At 47.1% G+C, this 19,187-nt stretch overlaps 1 protein-coding gene across 3 annotated transcripts in view; it reads left to right on the top strand.

Moving 5' to 3' along the window:
• The window catches only part of LOC129124075 (BEN domain-containing protein 5), an 883,204-nt gene extending 867,025 nt beyond the window's left edge, over window positions 1-16,179 (top strand). For all 3 annotated transcript variants that reach the window (XM_054638799.2, XM_077182498.1, XM_077182497.1), the window contains 2 exons: window positions 4,595-4,691; window positions 16,017-16,179. In XM_054638799.2, coding sequence (XP_054494774.2) covers window positions 4,595-4,691; window positions 16,017-16,140 — 221 coding nt within the window. In that variant the 3' untranslated portion in view covers window positions 16,141-16,179. The remainder of the gene's footprint in view (window positions 1-4,594; window positions 4,692-16,016) is intronic.
• The last annotated feature ends 3,008 nt before the right edge of the window (window positions 16,180-19,187 follow it).

Below are 19,187 nucleotides of genomic sequence, written 5' to 3'. Positions count from 1 at the left end.
GGTGGACTGAGATTTGCTGTAAAATTCAGTTGTGTCAAACAAAGAGCTTCTTCTGGTTTTTAATTTGAGCTATTAAAAAGATTCATTTTTCTCTTTGTTCTCATTTTCCTTACCCTCTTTCTCCCTTTCCTTTTTTTTTTTTTTTCTTCCTCTCTGTCTGTCTTTAGGATAACTTAAAGCTGTTAGTCTGAAACAAAAGACTTGCGTGGGTCTGGCCAGTGGTGCCTCTGGACTGAATGGTCACATTTCAAATCCTACTTAGGATTAAACTTGGATGAATTCCATAAGTTAATAACCCAGTGCAGTGTTTCAAATTGATGGAGGTGCCGTCCTCTAGATGAGACATAAAACCAGAGATCCAATCTGCTTGGCAGAGACCCCACAGGACTTATCAAAGATGAGTGGGGGCTGCTAACTGTTTTGCCCTTGTCAAATCCTTACCACCATCACGGTTTCTCTTCCTGTTCCAAAGCAATGACACTGGACCTTATGAAAATGAGATGGTGAATTTGAAGGAGCCATCCTTTTTTCTAATTATTTAAAGCAGTTTGCTGTGTCTGGCAGAAGGAGGAAAGAGAGATAATCCACTCACTTGAAAGTGGAATGACCCTGAATTTCAAAAAGCAAAACAAAAGCGAGCGAATGGTGCCACCATGCTCTGCAGCAGTGACATTATTAAAGGATCAGTGAGCTATTAAAGCAGCAACATTTAGTACCTCCCCTAATGACTTGTACTGCTAACTGGTTTCCAAATTGAGATTTTTATTGCCTCCATGCACAGACAGAACAAGGCTCTGTCTGCGCTTCCAGAGGCTGGAGCTTAAGCAGACTGTTCACAATAGGCTCAATGAATCGTGTCAGCTGAAAACTAGTAATGGCTTGTGAGAGTCCCCACTCCTCTGTGCTCCTTTCTCACCAGGGCTGGAAGCTTTGGGCTGTGGGGCATGGTAGGGATCATAAACGTGCGGGGTTTTGCAGAGAGCCCAGCACGATTCTTGAACCTCCGAACATCTGTGAAATTTGGCAGAGTTGGGCATAAACAGACTGTCCTGAAATCTCCCCAAATCTGCTGATGCCATTCACAGAGTGAATGCTGTGAGAAGGGCGTTTGCAGGAGGGACACTGGTTTCCACTTCCAAGCAGAAATATGGAGTATGGAGGAATGAGTCTGTGGAGGAAGAAGAGAGACCAGAGGGAGCTGCAGATGCTAGTGAAGGTAAGGACACACCCAGCTGTTTCCAACATGACTCTCACAAATACATTTTGATTGTCCTGTATGAGCTGAGCTCCCATGATGGGAATAGCTGGGAAATGGCCTTCTGTCAAGTGCAGCTCAGGCTAGGAAGGGAGTTCCTGTGGGCACACAGCACGTGTGACTGCAGAAAGGAAGCTGGTTAAAAACCAACCAACCGACCAAAGCACCCAGTAGAAGTGGGCTTGGGTTGCAGTATCTGTTATTTACGTGCTCAGGATACTCCTTAAGCCAAAGTGGAGCTTGAGCCTTCCGTGCACCACAGATAAATGCAAATGTTATTGCTTTAATTTGTTTTCCTCTACCAGTTCTGCACACACGTGCTGCTGGCACTCGCTGAGGGAGTCATGCCAGCTCTTGCCCAGACTGGACAGTCACAGGGAGAGACCAATGCTCTGCCCCTGGTTTTATGTATCAGGTGCCTGATTTCCATGACAGAAACCGCTCATCCCTTGCAGAAGTGACAGGCAGAGCAGAGGGGGCAGGATGGCTGGAGAGACTAGTATTAGAACATGCACATTTTTTATCCCATGCTGGTTTGAGTCTCTTTTCATCATTGCTGACTGCAAGTTATTCTCATTTTGTGACTTTTCAGTGAATGCATGTGGCACTGCATTTCCAGTTTCTTCACGCTCTCCAGCTGTGTCCATGCTCTGCAAAATGCCCTTACCTTTCTTGGCAATCTTAGCAAACAGGTCTCTATGTGGGGTGCAAAATACGTTCAGAACTGTAGGAAAATGGGGTGAAGTGGCCTGAGAGGCCCTTTTATGTTTCCTTACCCAAATTTCATGCAGCACCAGTTACACCTAAACCATTCATGTCTGCTCTGGGTTTAGCCTGTTCTTGAAGAGCTCTGGTCTGGAGATTTCCTGACATGCTAAGGCAGGTTATTCCACTGGTTAGCTGTCCTTAACCTCAGAAAGCTGTTCCTAAGATCTGAGCTCAGCAGTGGAACTGGATTCCTGCAGGTTGAGGCAGGGTGGTAAGGCAGGAGCTGCTGGAGCCACCTCCTGGGCTGCACCCACTGCCATCCAAGGGCTTCCTCCCCCAGGACAGCAGGCCAGGTGCTTCCCACCATGCAAACAAAAGCAGTGCAGAGAGACAGAGAAAAGGGCAGCAGGGCCACTTCTGGCAGAGGAGCTTTCTGAGATTGCCACTGACAAAATGTCCTCGAGACTTTACTGAGTCCAATTACCACTTTATGTCTTTAAAGTGACGAGTAAATGAAAGAAACTACAAGATCAAGCCATGTTAGTCTTCTCAATCCCTTAAGTGTCTGACAGCCTTCTCCCCGTCTTCCTCTCTTCCTCAGACTACTCTGAACTCTTAACCTTCACCACTGCTTTGAGTCCACATCCGCAGCAACCAGGCTGCCCCCAGCCATTCCCAAATTCCAGAAACAATCACCAAACACTTTCAGAGCAACACTGCCCTCCCTTGAATTGCTAAAGTTCAGGCTGTCTCCAACTTTCTGAGCCTCCCTGCATGCAGGGCTTGCCCAGCAGTCCTGGTAGGCTGCAAGGGGAGCTGGCTGGGCACTGCCACAGCTGGGGAACAGCTGGGGAACAGCTGGGGAACAGCTGGTGCTGATCCACACAGCCTGTGCTGGTCCACAGAGCTGCCTCTCCCTGTCCATGCAGGCAACATCTGGGAGCACCAGCTGCTCCAGCTCTGCCCTGCTGCTGGCCAGGAGAACAGAGGTGCCCACAGCACTTGTGGTATTAGGATCAGGAGTGTGTCAGGACAGACCCTCAGGAGGGACAGATCCATGGAACCATCCCCAGCACAGCAGTGGGAGCTGGAAAAGCAGGATAAGATCATTGGAGAGAAAAGCAACGTCAGGAGTCATCCTCAGCCACTAGACCTGACTGCAGCACTAGCAGAGCTGGTGTCTGGATTTTTGCAGAAGTAAAGACTGTCACGTCAGCTTGACCTTCCTTATAAATAAAGAAATAAATGATAAAGAGAGCTCACAGTGCTGTGTGCACCTGATGTCTCAGGCCCACTTGTTTGGATGTGTCTAATGTAAGTGGGCGGGTAATAAAAACTTCATTTAGGAGCCAGTGTCTTCAGTGGTGATGCTGGAAGCCCCTGGGATGCTGCATTTCTGGAATTTTCCTCTAGTGGCAACATCAGCAGATAACTGCTGATAAAGCAGAGCATGCATACACGCACACAAAACACCCCAGCAATGGTTTATCCTCCTGGACTGCTGGGTGTTGGATGCAGAGATCCCTTCAGACTCCCCAGGTGCTGTTCACACCTCAGCTGCTGCAGCAGCCCTGCTGAAATGCTCCTCACCACCACCCTCTGGGGCAGTGCCCTGGAGCACCCTGAGGTTACTGCAGCCTGGGTAGGCATCAGCTCAAAACAGGCAAATAAAGGAGCCTCCAGCCCCCACAACACAGCTGTGGATAATGTCTGGATATGTCCCAGCTGGACATCACCCCGTGGATGATAAGGAGATGCTGCTCTGTAACAGGCAGGCTTAATGCTGCCTTCTCACATGAGCAGCAGGTTCACCCCATGGACGTGTTGTCTGGGATATTTTTCAATGCAATCCACAGGTTATTCAACATCTTTGTAAGCAGCTGAGTCTTTGGGAAGGTCTGGTTCCTGTGCCCCTGAGGTCTCCATGGCAGCTTTGATGTGCAGTGCCTGGCTAATGCTGGGTTTAGGGGTCAGCTGAAGGAGAAGTCGTGGCTAGTAAGAAGAAACACCAGAGTTACTGCTGAACTTGTTAAGGTAACCTACTGTCCTTCCAGGTCGGTGCTAAAATCACCATTCCAGGTCCTGAATACAACCCAGGGAAAGAACAGTGAATGCTCCCACGACACCCTGGGTGTCAGAGCTAAAGGTGTGGAGGGCTTCAGCATTAATCCCAACCTTCAGTACACTGGTCCATGGCAGGTTCACACCGTGGTGTAGCTGACCTTGTATCCTGGATACAGAAACACTGCCTGTATCCAAGCATTTTAAGGTAATTATTCTCCCTGAATGTGGAAATTGGAGGGCCCCTTTTGTTTAGTGTATTATTTCATGAGAACCACAGGGATCTGCAGCCAGGCGTGGGGGAAAAGGGAGATTGTTTCCTCCTGGCTGTGTTTTTATGCAGCATCTGCCTGTGAAAACAAGAAGCAAACAAGATGACCCCCACCTTATCTGTCAGTGTAAGTCATTTTTGCCTGGAGACTGAACTCTGTGGGATGGTTAATGTAAATCTTGCTCTTGAATTAAATAGCAATAACTTACCTTTAGAGTCTGCTCTTTTTTTAAAATTATTATTATTATTACTATTACACTTAATGATTAAGAAAATGCTCCTTAATTAAAAACTCACAGATATGAAGCTTGGAAGAAATGTGGCCAGGACATTCTTGGATTACTACAGGCTGAACTCCTTGGTGGAGGGACCACTAGCACCTACTCCTAAAACTCGGTAGGTCAGAAAGCAATTTCTCTTGCTTTAGCTGGGCTGCTCTTTTAATACCTTTCCTGACTAAACTTCAGTGCTACTGCATTACAGCTTTATAACATGTGCTAGTCTAACTGTGCTTATTTTATTGAAATTCCATTTGGAAATAAAGCATTTGTGATCAGGAAAGATACCTGGTTTATGTCTGAAAAAATATTCAGAGGATTTTGGAGATATCGATATCTTTCCTGAATTCTGTCTGCTGTGCACCAATCTCACACCAGTATCTTTAATGCACTTACCCTTCATTTATCTCCTGAGAGCGAATCAGAACCGCTTTTATTTCGCAAAGTTTTAATTCTGGAAGTGAAAACTTTTTCAGTGCTTCAGGAAGCTACTGGCAAGCCTGTGCTGAGGCAGAGCTCTCCCCCTGCCCTCGGAGCTGCTGCTGCAGTGCTGGCAGCCAGAGGCAGGCTCCTGCTGCCAGCCCAGCTGGACACTCTGCCCAGGGATCCCCTCTCTCTCTGAGCCCCTACTCCAGCTCCACACCCAGCTCAGGGGGTGCTAGTCCAAAAGGAAGTGGGGTGTGAAGTCAGGCCCTGGTGAGCAAGGCACAAAAGCATGAAATGCCCAGGCTCGGCTCCCTGCAGCACTGCTGGTCCTTCTCTGGTGCTGGCCAGCTGCATCCTTTCAGCGTCCCTTAGCTTGTGTGAGGAGCAGGGGAGATACCACTGAGCTGTTTATGGAGAACCAGCATTCCTTGAGCTGGAAAAGCTGTGGAACAACATCCAGAGGGGAGCAGAGCAGGAACCTGTGCAACTGTTTCATACTCACTATTTGCCTCTGTTCTGAGAAAACAGCAATAATGCCTCCAAACTGAAAAATTTCAATTAAATGCATTTGGACCAATTGGAATGTTTCATTTGGGTTTCAGCTCTTAACAGCACAACCAATATATATAGTTTATATTTTGCAATGGAAAAGGCAATTCCAAATCGGCAAGGGAGGCAGCTGAGCCTTGAGATTTTCCTTCTTTTTTCCTCCCTTAAAAGAGTAGCTGTGGGAATGTTCCTTGTTTGCACAGTAACACTTTCCTACTGAAGATTTTCTAGTGATGTGTAAGATGGATGCTACAAATATCAGCCCAGACCAGAGAGCAATTGCTGGAGTTCCTTCTGCAGCCTTCAAAAATCCTCTCATTGCAGCCATTCTGGCAGCTCCTTATATATGTGGTCAGAGCCAGGCTGCCTGTGTTGGGCCTGCTTTGAGCCCATCTCCCTTTCCTGTTTGTGATCTCGACACCACAGTTTAGGCTGGCTCAAGGAGGATTGTCAGCACTGCAGTTCTGAATGCTCTTATCTGCAGAGACCTGCAGGGTTAGCAGGGAACAGCATCCAGCATCTTCCTCTCCTCCGGAAATTGAATGTATCATTTCTCTCAGACTCCCAGGGGCCACAGCCTCCAAGGCTAAAAACCCACAACTATTACTGAACCTAATTACCACCTGACAGCAAAGTGCTTTTCCATAGCATCATCCAGTTACCTCATCAAAAGGAATGGTTGTTTGCTTTCTTCATTTTAAATTAAAGAACCACTGACAGTGGTAACTGAAGCATTTTAATCTCATCAAATATCCATGTCCATCTCTATAGAGACAGCCACGCCAGCAGGGAAAGATACACATCTCTAATCAGGTTGCACAGAGCAAATTCTTCTTGTCCCCCCCACCAGAGCCTAATGCAGTGAGGGATCTTTTGTTTGGGAGGAGCTTCCTCACAGTAAAATCCTAAATACGGTCAATGTTCAGCCCTAAGCCAACAGATGTTTAAGGAATGGATTTTTAAAGATTCATGTTGTTAATTTTCTGATGGATTTCAAATACCAGCTTTTCCCTGTAAGTAGATAAATGCCTTCTATTTGTATCCTGGGATTTGTCACCTGACATTCGATCAGAGCCTACATATATATATATATATATATATATGCCTTTAATATATGCACCTAAATTGCACACCAGTGAAATGAAATTGTTCTTTGAAGCTGCTGTGTTAACTGCAATCCTCTCCAAAAGGAATTGCTGCAAACTGCTGGGAAACAGAAGGGAGATGGCTGTAGCTTTAAATATGCCTTGGCTAGGCAGTGGCACTAGGAAAGGACTGGAATATGTAAAATGATACTAAATATCTGTGTAATCAGGACTAATTATATGGCACGGTTATTAGTGGAAACAGGACATGTTGTGCCCACAGTTTATGAAAATATATTTAAACATTACTGGATTTCACATAGTCATTGAAAGAAAGCTGCAGAGTTAATAGACGTGTAAGGGACAGCTAATTGCCTGCTTTGTCCCAGACTAGGACAGGCAGAACAATTTCTGTTTGAGGGAATTAGTGCAGCCAAAATGTGTTAGAATGACAGGCCTGGAAATAGCAACAACCTGCAACACTTCCAGAGCATATCTGACCACAAGGAAGGAAATGTTTGTGTTGGAATCACCATGTTTTGGAGAAGGAAATTGAGGCACACAAAGGGAGAGGTGGAGCTGAGGGTCAGAAATAGGGCTGGTACCCAAATTCAGGCACCTTTACAAGAGCTTTTTCCTTGCAGTCAGGCTGTCAGAGAGCAGCCATCCTACAGCACAGGCAATGCAGGCAGCTCAGTGGGAATGGGATCAGGATCATCTGGAGTAGGAGGCAACAACTCATGCAACAGATCTGGTTACAGAACAAGACTGAGGCTGGAGGTGGGGCACCCTCCACTACCCAAAATGCAGCTTATTTCAAGGTCACAAGAAATAACTGTATCTGTATTCTGTGTATAATGCCATTATGTGCCTGTAAGTGAGTCCAACTGGTTGGCTGGACCCGGGGTTAAATTCCACTTGTCCTTGCCTACAGGAGCCCAAATGCCACCTGTAGATCAACATATCACAGAATCACAGATTGGTCTGGGTTGGAAGGGACTTTAATCATCCAGTTCCATCCCCTAGATGGAGGACCTTCCACTAGACCTGGTTGCTTCAAGCCCCATCCAACCTGGCCTTGAACACTTCCAGGGATGTGGAGTCCACAGCTTTTCTGGGCAACCTCTTCCAGTGATGGAGCCCAGCACAGCTCATCCAGCTCCTCCTAGAACCCTTCAGCCCTTTCCTCCTACTGAGCTCCCTCCAGCATCCCCCAGCTCCCCTTGGAGTGAGCACAGATTTTCCCACAGCCTGTAAAGGAAGGGCAGGTTTGAAGCTGTAACCCCAGGGTGTCCTGCAGTCCTCGTGGCAGGGAGACCCTGTGATCCCAAACAAACACCCAGATCACAAAGATAATGTCTGCTGTTAACTGCATGCTAAGTAATTATTTTCCTGAAGGTGATGTGTCTGCAGCGAGGTAGGAAAGCATCACTGACTCAGCTGAGGAGGGCAAGAAGGTTAGAATATTTTCCTCTGTGAGCTAATGAATTAAAAGCCTTGCTGAAAATGCTGGATGCTCTTTGGAGTGACAAGCCAGCAGGCCCATGAATTTCTAGCAGGGCACAAGAGAGCTCTGTGCTGCCTGCAGAAGCTGCTGGAGAAGAGAGCACTGCCACTTAGCTGTGCTTGAGAGAGGCTCAGAGAGCATGTCCTGGACACCCAGACAGCTCTCTAAGGGTGGGTGAAGTGGGCACAGAGCAGGAGAGAGCAGTGCAGAAAGGGGTTGTTGGACAGCAATGAAGGTCCATGCCCTTCCTCTCCTCTTGTTCCTTTTCTAAGCTGTTCAGTGACCAGAGAGTTCCACTCCCAGTGCACTCACTGGAAACCATTTGAGTGGGGCTCCTTTTGATGCTGCCAGTGGCACAGGGAGCTCTTGCTCTTACAGAGTCTCTGTCCTGCTCTCACCTCTTTCTACTTGTGCTAGAGGAAAGGTTAAGATTTCTTGGGTTGAAAGTGTGAAATGTCCTCCTCTGAAAGGAGGTTGGTAAAAGGTGAAAAAATTGTAAGAGATTAAGAGACAGCAGAGTACAGCTGTTACAGAGAATGACTAAGGTGGAAAAGCAGAACTTTTGGTGAAAAATTCACAAATGCCAGTCAGCTTGCACTGCCTGAAGCTCATCCCTTTGCCCATATCAGCATTTCTCTGTTCTTTCACTCTGGCTCCCTGGCTGTGACAGAGCCCTGCTCCAGCACAGCATCAGCAGAGATCTTCCCTCTTTAGACCACTGACATTTTCTCTCTGAGATCCACTAGGTCCGTGTTACTCATATTCTGGGCACACTGAATTTCAAATTCTAGATGTCCTGAGTGTTTAAATAGCTTTGGCAGAGGTTAGGGAAGATGGGCTTTGAACAGAGACAGTGTGGGTATCCTGAGAAATCCCACCTGGGCCTTGCTGGTGGAGCATTCTGCAGCTCATGTCTGCCCCATATTTTCCTGTAGGTAAAACCCAGGTGTTCTGCTCACAGAAATGCTGGAAAAGAAATTCTTTCCTATGTGGGAACCTCACAATTGCTACACTGATACACATGAGAGAAAAGCTCAGAAGAAGATGAATAATTCTAAGAGCAGGGATTTGATGGCATGTGGCAAATAGAGCCTGGGGCCACACACTGAATGAAAAAAGGACAGAACAAAATATTGACTGGCCCTTCATTAATTGCTGTCTGTCCATCGTGCCCTGAATAAAGCAGCAGCCTTGTTGAAGAAAAAGTAGGCTGTGATGAGGTAATTAAAGACCCCATCAGAAGGCATATCTGCCAGGAGGTTGAATTAAAATTGCTCTGACAGCCTTTATTCTGGCAATTCCTCCTTTTGCTGCTTGACTTTGCAGCTCTAATGATGATGTATGAGAGCACAGCTGTGTCTCCAACAGGCTGGATGTGCCCACGGGACTGTCCCACCATCCAGAGGCCATGGGCACTGTCTGCTGCACCACCAAGAGCTGTCCTAGTGCTCTGTGCCCACTTAACCCACCTTGGAGAGCTGGGGATGGGGAAAGGCTTTGTGTGTGGGCACAGCCTGGCCAAAGGTAGGTCCTTCTGCCTGGACAGCTCATTTTGAGCCCCATCTCAACACTAAGCAGCTGTGCCCAGAGGTTGTGTGGGCTGACAGGCTCTGACACCATCCCAGGGCTGTGCTGCTCTGTGGCACGTGCTGAGTGCAGGTCCTTCTACCCCACCGCGTCTGGAATGTTCTCCTGAGTTCACCTCTACCTGTGTTCCAGAAAAACTCCTCTCTACACTTTCAGGCTCAGGATTTTTGAGGTTTCACCTACATCTGGTTGTGCTTTCTTTGACCTGGCCATGACTGATGTGAGAGCTGGGAGTGAAGCCACCTCCCTGCTTTATTCCTGAGAGGCTCTGTTTCCATCCCCAGCTCACTTGTCCCAAACTTAAATTGTTGTCTTGTTGTCTTTTCTCCCACCATTTTCAGTGGCTAAGAGGAGAGCAGAGTGTAATAATCAGGAAAAATGTTCTAGACCAAACAAATGAAAGGTCAGCAAAACCTCTTACAATTTGCAGAGGAGGGAGGAAATGGAATGAGGACAGCAAAACAGAACAACTTCAGTTTGATTTCCAGGTCTGTAAATTGTATTAGTAATGGGAGCAATACTAAGGTTTAAAGGCAAATTATATGTTTTGCCTAAAAAAATAATTTTTGGGGGGTTTTCCCCCCTTCTTTATTGGTAATTATAATCCAGCTTGCTCCCACACATGTCTGCACATTTTATGCAACTCTTGATACTTGTAGCTGTCACTAAAGAACACCTTCCAGGTTTTGAACGGTGACATTTGCATGGGTTCAGTGAAAAGGATTCATTTACAGAGTTTAGAGATGTGCAGTGCTTGGCCAGCTCCCAGCAGAGGCTTCACCAAAATTCCTCATTACAACAATTAGCTTCTCAAACACTTGGGAACGAGGCTGCCAGCTGCAGGGATTTTACCCTGGATTTGAGCACGTGCACACTAAAGCACATGCAAACACCCAAATACATGTCCAGCTTGGTCCTGCTCTTGGAGACTCCCTGACCAGAGTGTAAAAATACTTCAGGATGGGGAGCTGATGTGCCTGATGGGGGGCCTAGCAGGCAAAAATAATCTGCATTACTGTATGAAGTAGTCAGGGTCCATGTTAACAATCATTTTCAAAGTGAAGGTGCTGTCGGCTGTTTTAATTTAATTTACTACAGTTTTAATTTACTTTTTGGAAATGAGCTAAATGAATAAATTGAATTATGGCTACTTTGACTCCAAAGGAGTATATCACATGAGAGCTTGCTGTGGTTTCACTGATCAGCTTTGCATTTAAACCCTAAATGTATTTAGATTAGCTCTCACAGGCATCCTCACATAGCTATGCCTGTAGCAGGTACCCACCTGCTTTCCTTCTCCTTCCCTGGCCTTGCTGCTCTGAGGAAGCCAGGGCTCAATAAGCAGATTTACAGTGTTTGTGTTACTTCATGCATCACCCTGGCCTGGGATTTTGAAAGCAGAGACAGGGGCCTGTGTGAGGAGTGAGTTGATGTGGATAATGTCTGATGTACACAGGATGTTAATCCCAATATCCTGCTGGTAACTTGAACGAGCTCAAGAAACTGCCATTTTCTGCTACATCTCCTCAGGTGAGTGCAATCCATTATTGTCCTGCTGCTCCTTAGGAAATGGGAGGACAGGAGCCAAGACAAAACCCATTCCTGTGCTCTCTTCAGCTCCAGGGTCAGCAGAGATGCACAAGGTGGGCTGCGTGTGAGCCACGTGAGTTGCTTGTAATTGTGGCTCCTTCTCTTATGTGATAGTGTGGCTCCAGCTATGAACTAATTATTCCTGCCTCTAGGCACTGTCTCCTGGACAAAGCAGGTGTGTCTTGCTGCACTGAGCTGGGGAGGGAGGCCAGGGATGGATGGCAAGCAGCAGGATCCCTTCTGTGGTGGAGGGAGAGACGTGCACACCCTCGAACCTCTGCCTTCTCTGTGAGCAGCACTGCACTACCAGCCCCTGCACTCAGGAGGGCAGAGCCATAGCAGAGGGACCTGATGGGATTTCCAGGTAGTGCTGGGATTCTCTGCACGCTGCTTTAGTGGGGTTTGTATGGCCCAGAGGTCACAATGTGCTGTAATGGATGGGTGGGCACCTGGCAAACATGACTACATGCTCACTTACTGGAAATAGGTGCTGGTGACTGCTTGAGAAAAAGAAAAATCAAGCCTGTGGTAATGGCTGAGCATTTCTGACCTTTGCTCTAACATTTCAAATTTGTTTTTATTGCTTCTAATTGGCCTTGCTTTGGAGCATGCACATTATCTAACTGTCAGGGCACAGGCTGTCATTATCTGCTGGGTCATTTGGTTTGTGTTCTTTATGATTGAAACTTGTCAGGCATTCCCAGAAAATACTGTGCTCCCCTTGCAGTGTCAAACATGGAGCTGGTTAATTGTGCATCCCTGAGAGTGAAGCATTGGGACTGATCAGGCATTGATTGTTTAGCTGAGATGGACACAATGGAAACGTGTCTCCTCTGTTTGGAGGGGAAAGTGCAAAAATTAGATCAGCAGCAACACAACAGCAGCCAGATTTCTTAGTCTCAGGGATCAGAGGTTACCCATTTTCCAGCCTTGATGACTCATTTTTGATCCCACTCACATGGCTTAGATAACTTTATTTTTACCTCTGTTTGCAATTTAAACACCAATTCTCTTCTATTTTGACTTTCTTTAATACACCAGCTGCAAAGTCACTAGTTCAAATCTCCCCACCTTGCCTTGCTTCACGAGATGGAAACAAAAGTCAAGAAATGTGTGTGTGAAAGAGCTCAAAATGCCACAGCAGCACAAATGTGCCCCCACTGGTGGCTCTGCAAACCTCAACTCATCCAAAACATCAGCCCAATTTGTAGGTCTGCCAATTCATTTCAAGGCCTTTAAGATTTGCAAACAATTAGAAATCCAGGTGCTGTTATTTTGGATGTGAACACTACATTCAGAGCAGGGGTTGTCCTGTTGATGGGCTGGGAGAGCTGCAGGCAGCAACAGCAACGTCCCCAGTTTTGCAGAGTAAAAACAAGCTTTGCTGGGAACACCAGGCTGTTAGACCTCAGTGTGAATTATGCATCTGCTGTATTTAGATAGAAGCAATTTTCCTGTTGAAATCAGAGGTTGGCATTTTTTTTCCCATGGGGTTCTGTAACTCAAAATTGTGTTGAGATCAAGCATGTAGCAAAGGCTTTTTTAGCTGTAAAGGTGAATGTATTCAGATTATTCAAGTGGTGATTTTTTGGATGTACAATTAGTTGAGTGAGAGATGTGGTATAAATTTGGTATTGTAATTGCTATGCCTCTGAGATTTCAATTTGCAAACCAGTTTGCACGGCTGCACGATTAACTGTTGTCAGTGCAATGAACATGCAGCAGAGCTGTGCTTTGATTGTGACTGTCAATTGGCTGTATGTCCAAAAAAAACCACTTTGCCACAAGTCCCTGATGTGAACCGAGTGGTTGATTCTCATGATGCTTCAGTTCAGTGGACAGCTGAAAAAGGCCAGTGTCTAAAAATCTCACCTCTAAGTGCTGGTGGCATGACAGGATTTCCTTTTCCTATGTTAACCAAATCAGGAAAAAGGAAGTTTAGGACCCATTTTTGTCCTCTTTTCATATTTTGCATTATAGTTTTTCCTTCACTTGCATAGAGCAGTGTGGGAATGACACTCAGCAGTGCTGCTGGGTGACTGGAGTGGGTGCAGAGAAAAGGGGACCAGGAGCTGAGCCCTGCCTGCCCACCCAGTGCTGGCTGTGCCCTGGGAGAGGGCAGGAAGGCTGTCAGCAGTGACATGGGCAGTGCTGATGCAGCCCCAGGGCAAGGGATGGGCTGCCAGGCTGGCTTTCTGATGTTTTTCATGAGTCTCCATTTAGATCACAGCTGCTGCTGTGTTTGGGTCTCCAGTGTTGTCTAGGAACATGTCAATGTAATTAGACACAGAACCAGAGAAAATGCTTGTTCTCACTTCACTGTGCCTTTCAGGTCTCCCTCCCAGGGTCCTAATTTATTTATTTTTGTCTCAATGTTTATCTCTTCAAAATACCACTATGCCTTAGGTTGGTGATTGAACTGTAGAGATGCAGTAAATGCTGAACTGGTGGCAGCTGTGAGAGTGGGGAGGGAAGGGCTGGTGGAGGTAAAGCCCTCTAAGCCCTGGGCCCCATCAGCAACTTCATTATTACAATTTTTTAAAATGTATATTAAAACATCCTTGTGCAAATAAAAGCAGAAGTATTGAAAACCACACACTTGTGTGGCAAGGAAGGCAGGTTTCTCTGTGTCACTACAGAGGAGCCCAATTCCTTGGGGTGAGTCAGGGTGCAGGGATCAAGAAAAGTGGGGTTCCATTAGCTCTTTTTAGCTCTTCCCAGGTCTGCAGCGTGGCCTTTGGCAGGTCACTTCACTTGTGACATGGATGTGTGACACGGATGTGTGACACAGCTCCTCTCCCTCCTGGTGTCTGAGGCTCAGCAGGGTTTGGTACAGCACCAGCACCAGCCTGGCCAGGCTCAGCAGCTGCCCTGGGGAATACAAACACTGACCTCAGAGGGAGCAGACTGAGAGCTCAAAGAGCATACCAGGCACAAGGAGAGAATCTTCTCGTCTGTGTCTTGCCACAACAGTGGGGGAAAATAAGCAAAGCTGGCAAAGCATGGCTGAGGGGCCCAAGAGCTGCATGAAGGGTGACTGGAGCCCCCTGGCTGGTGTGAGCAACACTGACAGCACAGCATGATTATCTTCCTTGGGATGGGAATGGATAGTTGGGTTTGCTGCTTGTACAAAGGACAAGCTGTCTGAAGGTCTGTCTGCAGGGGCTGGTGATGGCTGCTCAGAGGTGGTGTTGCTCTAGGGTGGGTGTGGAGGGACCCCACTCTCCAATGGAATCCCACAGGCAGGCTTATAGGGCCTGCCAAAGATGGTTCCTCTGGCTCCTGGTGGCAGTGTTTGACTCAGAGACAGCTTTTCAGTCCCACTGAGAGCCACCAGTGCTGGCAGGGGCTGTGAAGGGAAGGCCCCTGCTCTGGGACACCCCAGTGCTGGCTGAGCCTCCCTGAATGAGGATGGTGCTGCAGGACCCACACCCTCTGCAATTCAGCCTCTCATCAAGCAAGGCCTCTGGACACAACGGTGTGAGTTATGACCCCTTTTCCCCAGGCCTGGCTCTGCCCAGACAGACAGACAGACAGACCAGGGCTGAGGCTGTCTGGTCACTTGTGCCCATCTTGCTGTGAGCAGTGTGCCAGGACCCAGAGGGAAGAGGGGCAGTGAGAGTGGCAGGCTGTAAGATGGAGGATTTTAATTACAACCTCCAAGCAAAATGGCTCTATAAGTAAGCAGAACAGAAATGTTGCAGAATTAACTGTTAACAGAGATTTATTTTTCCTTAAAGTAGCAAAAATTCATCATGCACACTGTAAACACATACACAGAGGAGTGTTTGCCTGGGAAAGGAGTAATGAGACTTAGTTCCTTATCAGGAACTGAAGTGTTACAAAGCAAGTCTTTCCACCAGATAAGCTGTGGGAAGCTGGGGAGCTGGTTCTGTGGTGCTGGGCTGTGAAAAGCTCAGTTCTTACCCTGTGAACTCCTGGGGCATCACTGCAAAAAGCACTTTGTATTTATCACAACCCTGCTCCTTTGGAGGCCAGTTATAGAACTCCCACAGCTCTGCTGGGGCTGCAGCCTGAAAGGGGCACTGGAAACTCCAAACTATACTGACAACTGAAATTTGGCATGAAATTTGCTTAGATAATTGGAGTTAGACAATTGGAGTTATGGGCACAGTAGCAGTATCACATCCTTGTGGGCCCTTTGAAGGCACTGGTCTGGATGCTGGAAGAGCTGGCATCATGAGCTGGGTGTTCCCTGGCCACACAATCAGTCTGTCCCCAAAGACTCTGACCCAGCTGTGAACACCCCTGGCAGTGGGGGCAATCCAGCTGTGAGCAGATGTGTGAACCCAGCCATCCTGGGAATGGTACATGCCCCAGAAGGAAATATTCACAGTGAGAGGAGGGCTGTTCATGAGCAGAAATGAAGGAGAAAACAGTGGGAAGGGCTTCACCCAAAGAGAAGTGATGGGATCCTTCTCTTGGAGAGCTCAGAGCTAGCACAAAGCCCTTGAAACCTCCTGGAAGGACTAACCCTGCTCTGGCCAGAGAGGGATGGCACCAGCTGGTCTTTAACACCTTTAATTTGTCTCGAGCTGCCAAAGCCTTCCTCACAGATGCATTTCACTGTGAGACTTCACACACAGCTTCTCCTCAGAGCTCACCCCACTCACGCTGACCTGCTGATGGAGCACTGCAGTGGCTGACAGCCCCTGTCCTCTCTCTCTTCCTTTGGCAGGAAGGACAACGTGCCACCCTATAAATGCACTGCCCAGCGGGGCCCAGGGAACAGCCACGCTGGAGGAAAACCTGACAGGAGGAGCCAGGCACATCTGAAGGATTCGTCTGTGTCCACACGCTGAGAGAGGAGAGGAGAGGAGAGGAGAGGAGAGGAGAGGAGAGGAGAGGAGAGGAGAGGAGAGGAGAGGAGAGGAGAGGAGAGGAGAGGAGAGGAGAGGAGAGGAGAGGAGAGGAGAGGAGAGGAGAGGAGAGGAGAGGAGAGGAGAGGAGAGGAGAGGAGAGGAGAGGAGAGGAGAGGAGAGGAGAGGAGAGGAGAGGAGAGAGCTGTAGGGCAAGGTGGAGGAACACGTCGCAGTCAGGAATCGATGATGTTTCTCTTTTTTTTTCCCTCAGACAAATATTTCTAAGATAACAAATAGTCCAAGGAGCAAAGAGGGAGAGGGAAATTAGCTAGAAATTTTACTATTGATTCTTTTTTATTTATAGATGGTGAATCAATTTCAGGGCTTTTTTTTTTTTTTTTCCTATCTGTGAGGGGAAAAAAAAAAGAGTGAACTGATAGATTTGCAGAAATCATTTGTGGTGTCTGAAAAGCTATTTATTAAAATGAAAAAGCCTCTCCTTCCTCCATCAGTCCCCTTCTCTCTCTTTAAAGGGGTAATCCATATGATGAGCTAATGAGGGAGTCCTGGCTTCTCTACTGTACCATCTGATGTCTCCCCTTTTAGTGTTGGGCTCAGAAGCCCTTATGCCTACTGCATGTGCTAGTCCTGTTAGCTTGCATTAAGAGAGCCTGATAAATAGCTTCTGGGAGCCAGGCAGGTGCTCCTCAGTGTGCAGTTTATCATTCGCTGCATGGCTGGGTTTTTTTCTCTTCTATCAGATCATTTGAGGAGAGGGGTCATGTGAGAAATGGGACTGTCAGGCTGCAGGTATGAAACTTGCTGTGAGACCTGTCCAACAGGCACAGACAGTGGTCCTCCATCAAAAACTGTTTGGGGTCTAGAAAGACCAGACTTGCCAACAGATGTATGACTGAGCCAGAGTGAGTCAGGAGTAGTGCTGAAAGGGGTGAACAAACAGTGTTGTGTAAGAAACCCCAAGCAAAACCTCAGCACCTCTCCATTGGATGGACAGCATGTAAAATGTCTGCTCAAAAGCCACTGTCACCAAGTCTTGTCTCCTGCAATGTGTGACCCTCTGAAATATCTGGCCTTGATTCTCAGACTGGAGACAAAAAGAGGATGACCCAGAGTGGAGTGTGAATGTCTCCCAGGGGATAGAAGGGGAGAATGCACTTAGAAGTGCTTCTTCTCAACCCATCAGGAGCCTTGGGAAGAAGCTTCTCTACAGCCTTCTGCCAGGAGCTGGGCTGGAATGGTGGCTGGAGGCAGAGAAGGTGCCAAGACCCAGCAGGAAAGAGAGGGAAAGGATGAATGAGACTGAGGGTGAAAAAAGATGAGTGAAACATGACTGAATGAGCTCCTCTTAGTGTGGGGTGGCCCTGAAGAAGTACTAACCCCAGACAGTGTTCTCTAGTAAAAGAAATGTGTAGGTTGTCCCTCTCCTCTTTCCCAGGACAGGAGTGCCATGATCCAGGAACAGAGTCAGGCTGAGCTGGCTCCCACATCCCAGTGGACCTCCTGGGAGCCACTGGCGAATGGTTTCCATCCAGTTTGCATTACTGCAGCCAGAACGAGTGAGCAGTGACAAAAGCTTGGTTCTGCATGCCTCTGAAGAAGGACAAGCTACTCAGGATCTGCCAAAACTTGAGCTGAATGCACCTGTGTATAAGCCATCCATTAGCTGGACTTTCCTTAGCTGCTGTCTGACAAGAGGAACTCACTTGAAAGCAAGAAGGAGGTATCCCACTGTAAGGAAAATGATTTAAAACACCAAGCAAACCTGCTACCGTCAGTATTTCAAGGTGAGGGGGTTAAACTGTGTACATTTTTGGGGAGAATAAAATGCCTTCATATGATGAATTCCAAGGCATCCAAAAGGCACAGTGCTGGCTCTCTGGCTCCAAAAGCAGAATAATGAATAGCAGTGACAGTGTGATAATTAAAATGACCTCTTGGAGATATGGATTAGAAGGTACGCAGGGGGGCAATAAGTTCTCCTTTGAATTAATCTAGTGCTAATTTATGACTATCATTGGGTTTTATAGGGTTTTAGTGGAAGACTTTCTAAGTTGGTTTACTGGAGTTAAAATGTTCTTTTGCATGTTCATTGCAAAAACACTTGGAGAATTCCTCACTATTTATTTTTGGATGTTACTATATATACATACATACATACATATATATATATATATAATGAGAGAGTTTCAATATTTGCTTAGCTGCTAAAAAGACTACTCTAGAAATATGAATAAAGTGATAAAAGCAGCTGTGGAATGAGCGTGTTGTTTCATTTCCATTTCTTCTTCCTCACAGGCTCCCAGATCACTCCAAAACCAAGACAGCTGGATTCTGGGAAGCCCTTGTGCTGCCCTGCTATCAGCTGTCAAAGGCTCCTTCTGTCAGACTTGCAAAAGTCAATATTTTAAGTTTAATAACTGGATTTTCCTGAAAATCACTGTTTCCACTTCTTCCTTGTCTTGTGCACAGGTATCTGCCCCACAGCCTGAAATCTGTAGGTCTTAGGACAGACCTAAAGTAGTTTGCTCATCTCTGCCAGAGATGCTGCCTTTCTGCTGAGATATTCCAACCTTCCAGTGGCACAGGAAGCACAGATTGGAGACAGCTACCCATATGGGGAATGATGACATCCCATTTGTCAAGTCCCATGGTGCTAACCTTCCCATCCTCTCCACCTGCCCAGCAATGCTGTAACATCCAAACAGAAGGTTATCTGCCAAGAGCATCTGCCTTGCTCTTCAGCCAGGCAGCACGCCCGTCCTGGAACCCATCCTCGTTCCAGAATGTCTTGTTCAAGCTCTTTGCTCTTGCCTCCCTTTTCATTCCTCTTTCAGTTTGTCTCTGGCACTTTCTGGCCGAGCCACAGTTGCCAGTACCCAATTTTTCCATGCTGAGATCCCAGTCACATCTCCCCTGAACCCCATAGGCAGAGCTGACTTTATGGTCAGCTTTCCTCAGAGACCCATGGCTGCTTTCAGGGATCTCCAATAAACTGTGCTTCTTGAAAGCTCTCCCTGACCATCTGG

This window comes from Agelaius phoeniceus, chromosome 8 (genome assembly GCF_051311805.1).
Source record: "Agelaius phoeniceus isolate bAgePho1 chromosome 8, bAgePho1.hap1, whole genome shotgun sequence".
NCBI lineage: Eukaryota > Metazoa > Chordata > Aves > Passeriformes > Icteridae > Agelaius > Agelaius phoeniceus.
The sequence above is the reverse complement of the archived record's forward strand: the minus strand, read 5'-3'. Positions and strand labels throughout refer to the sequence as shown.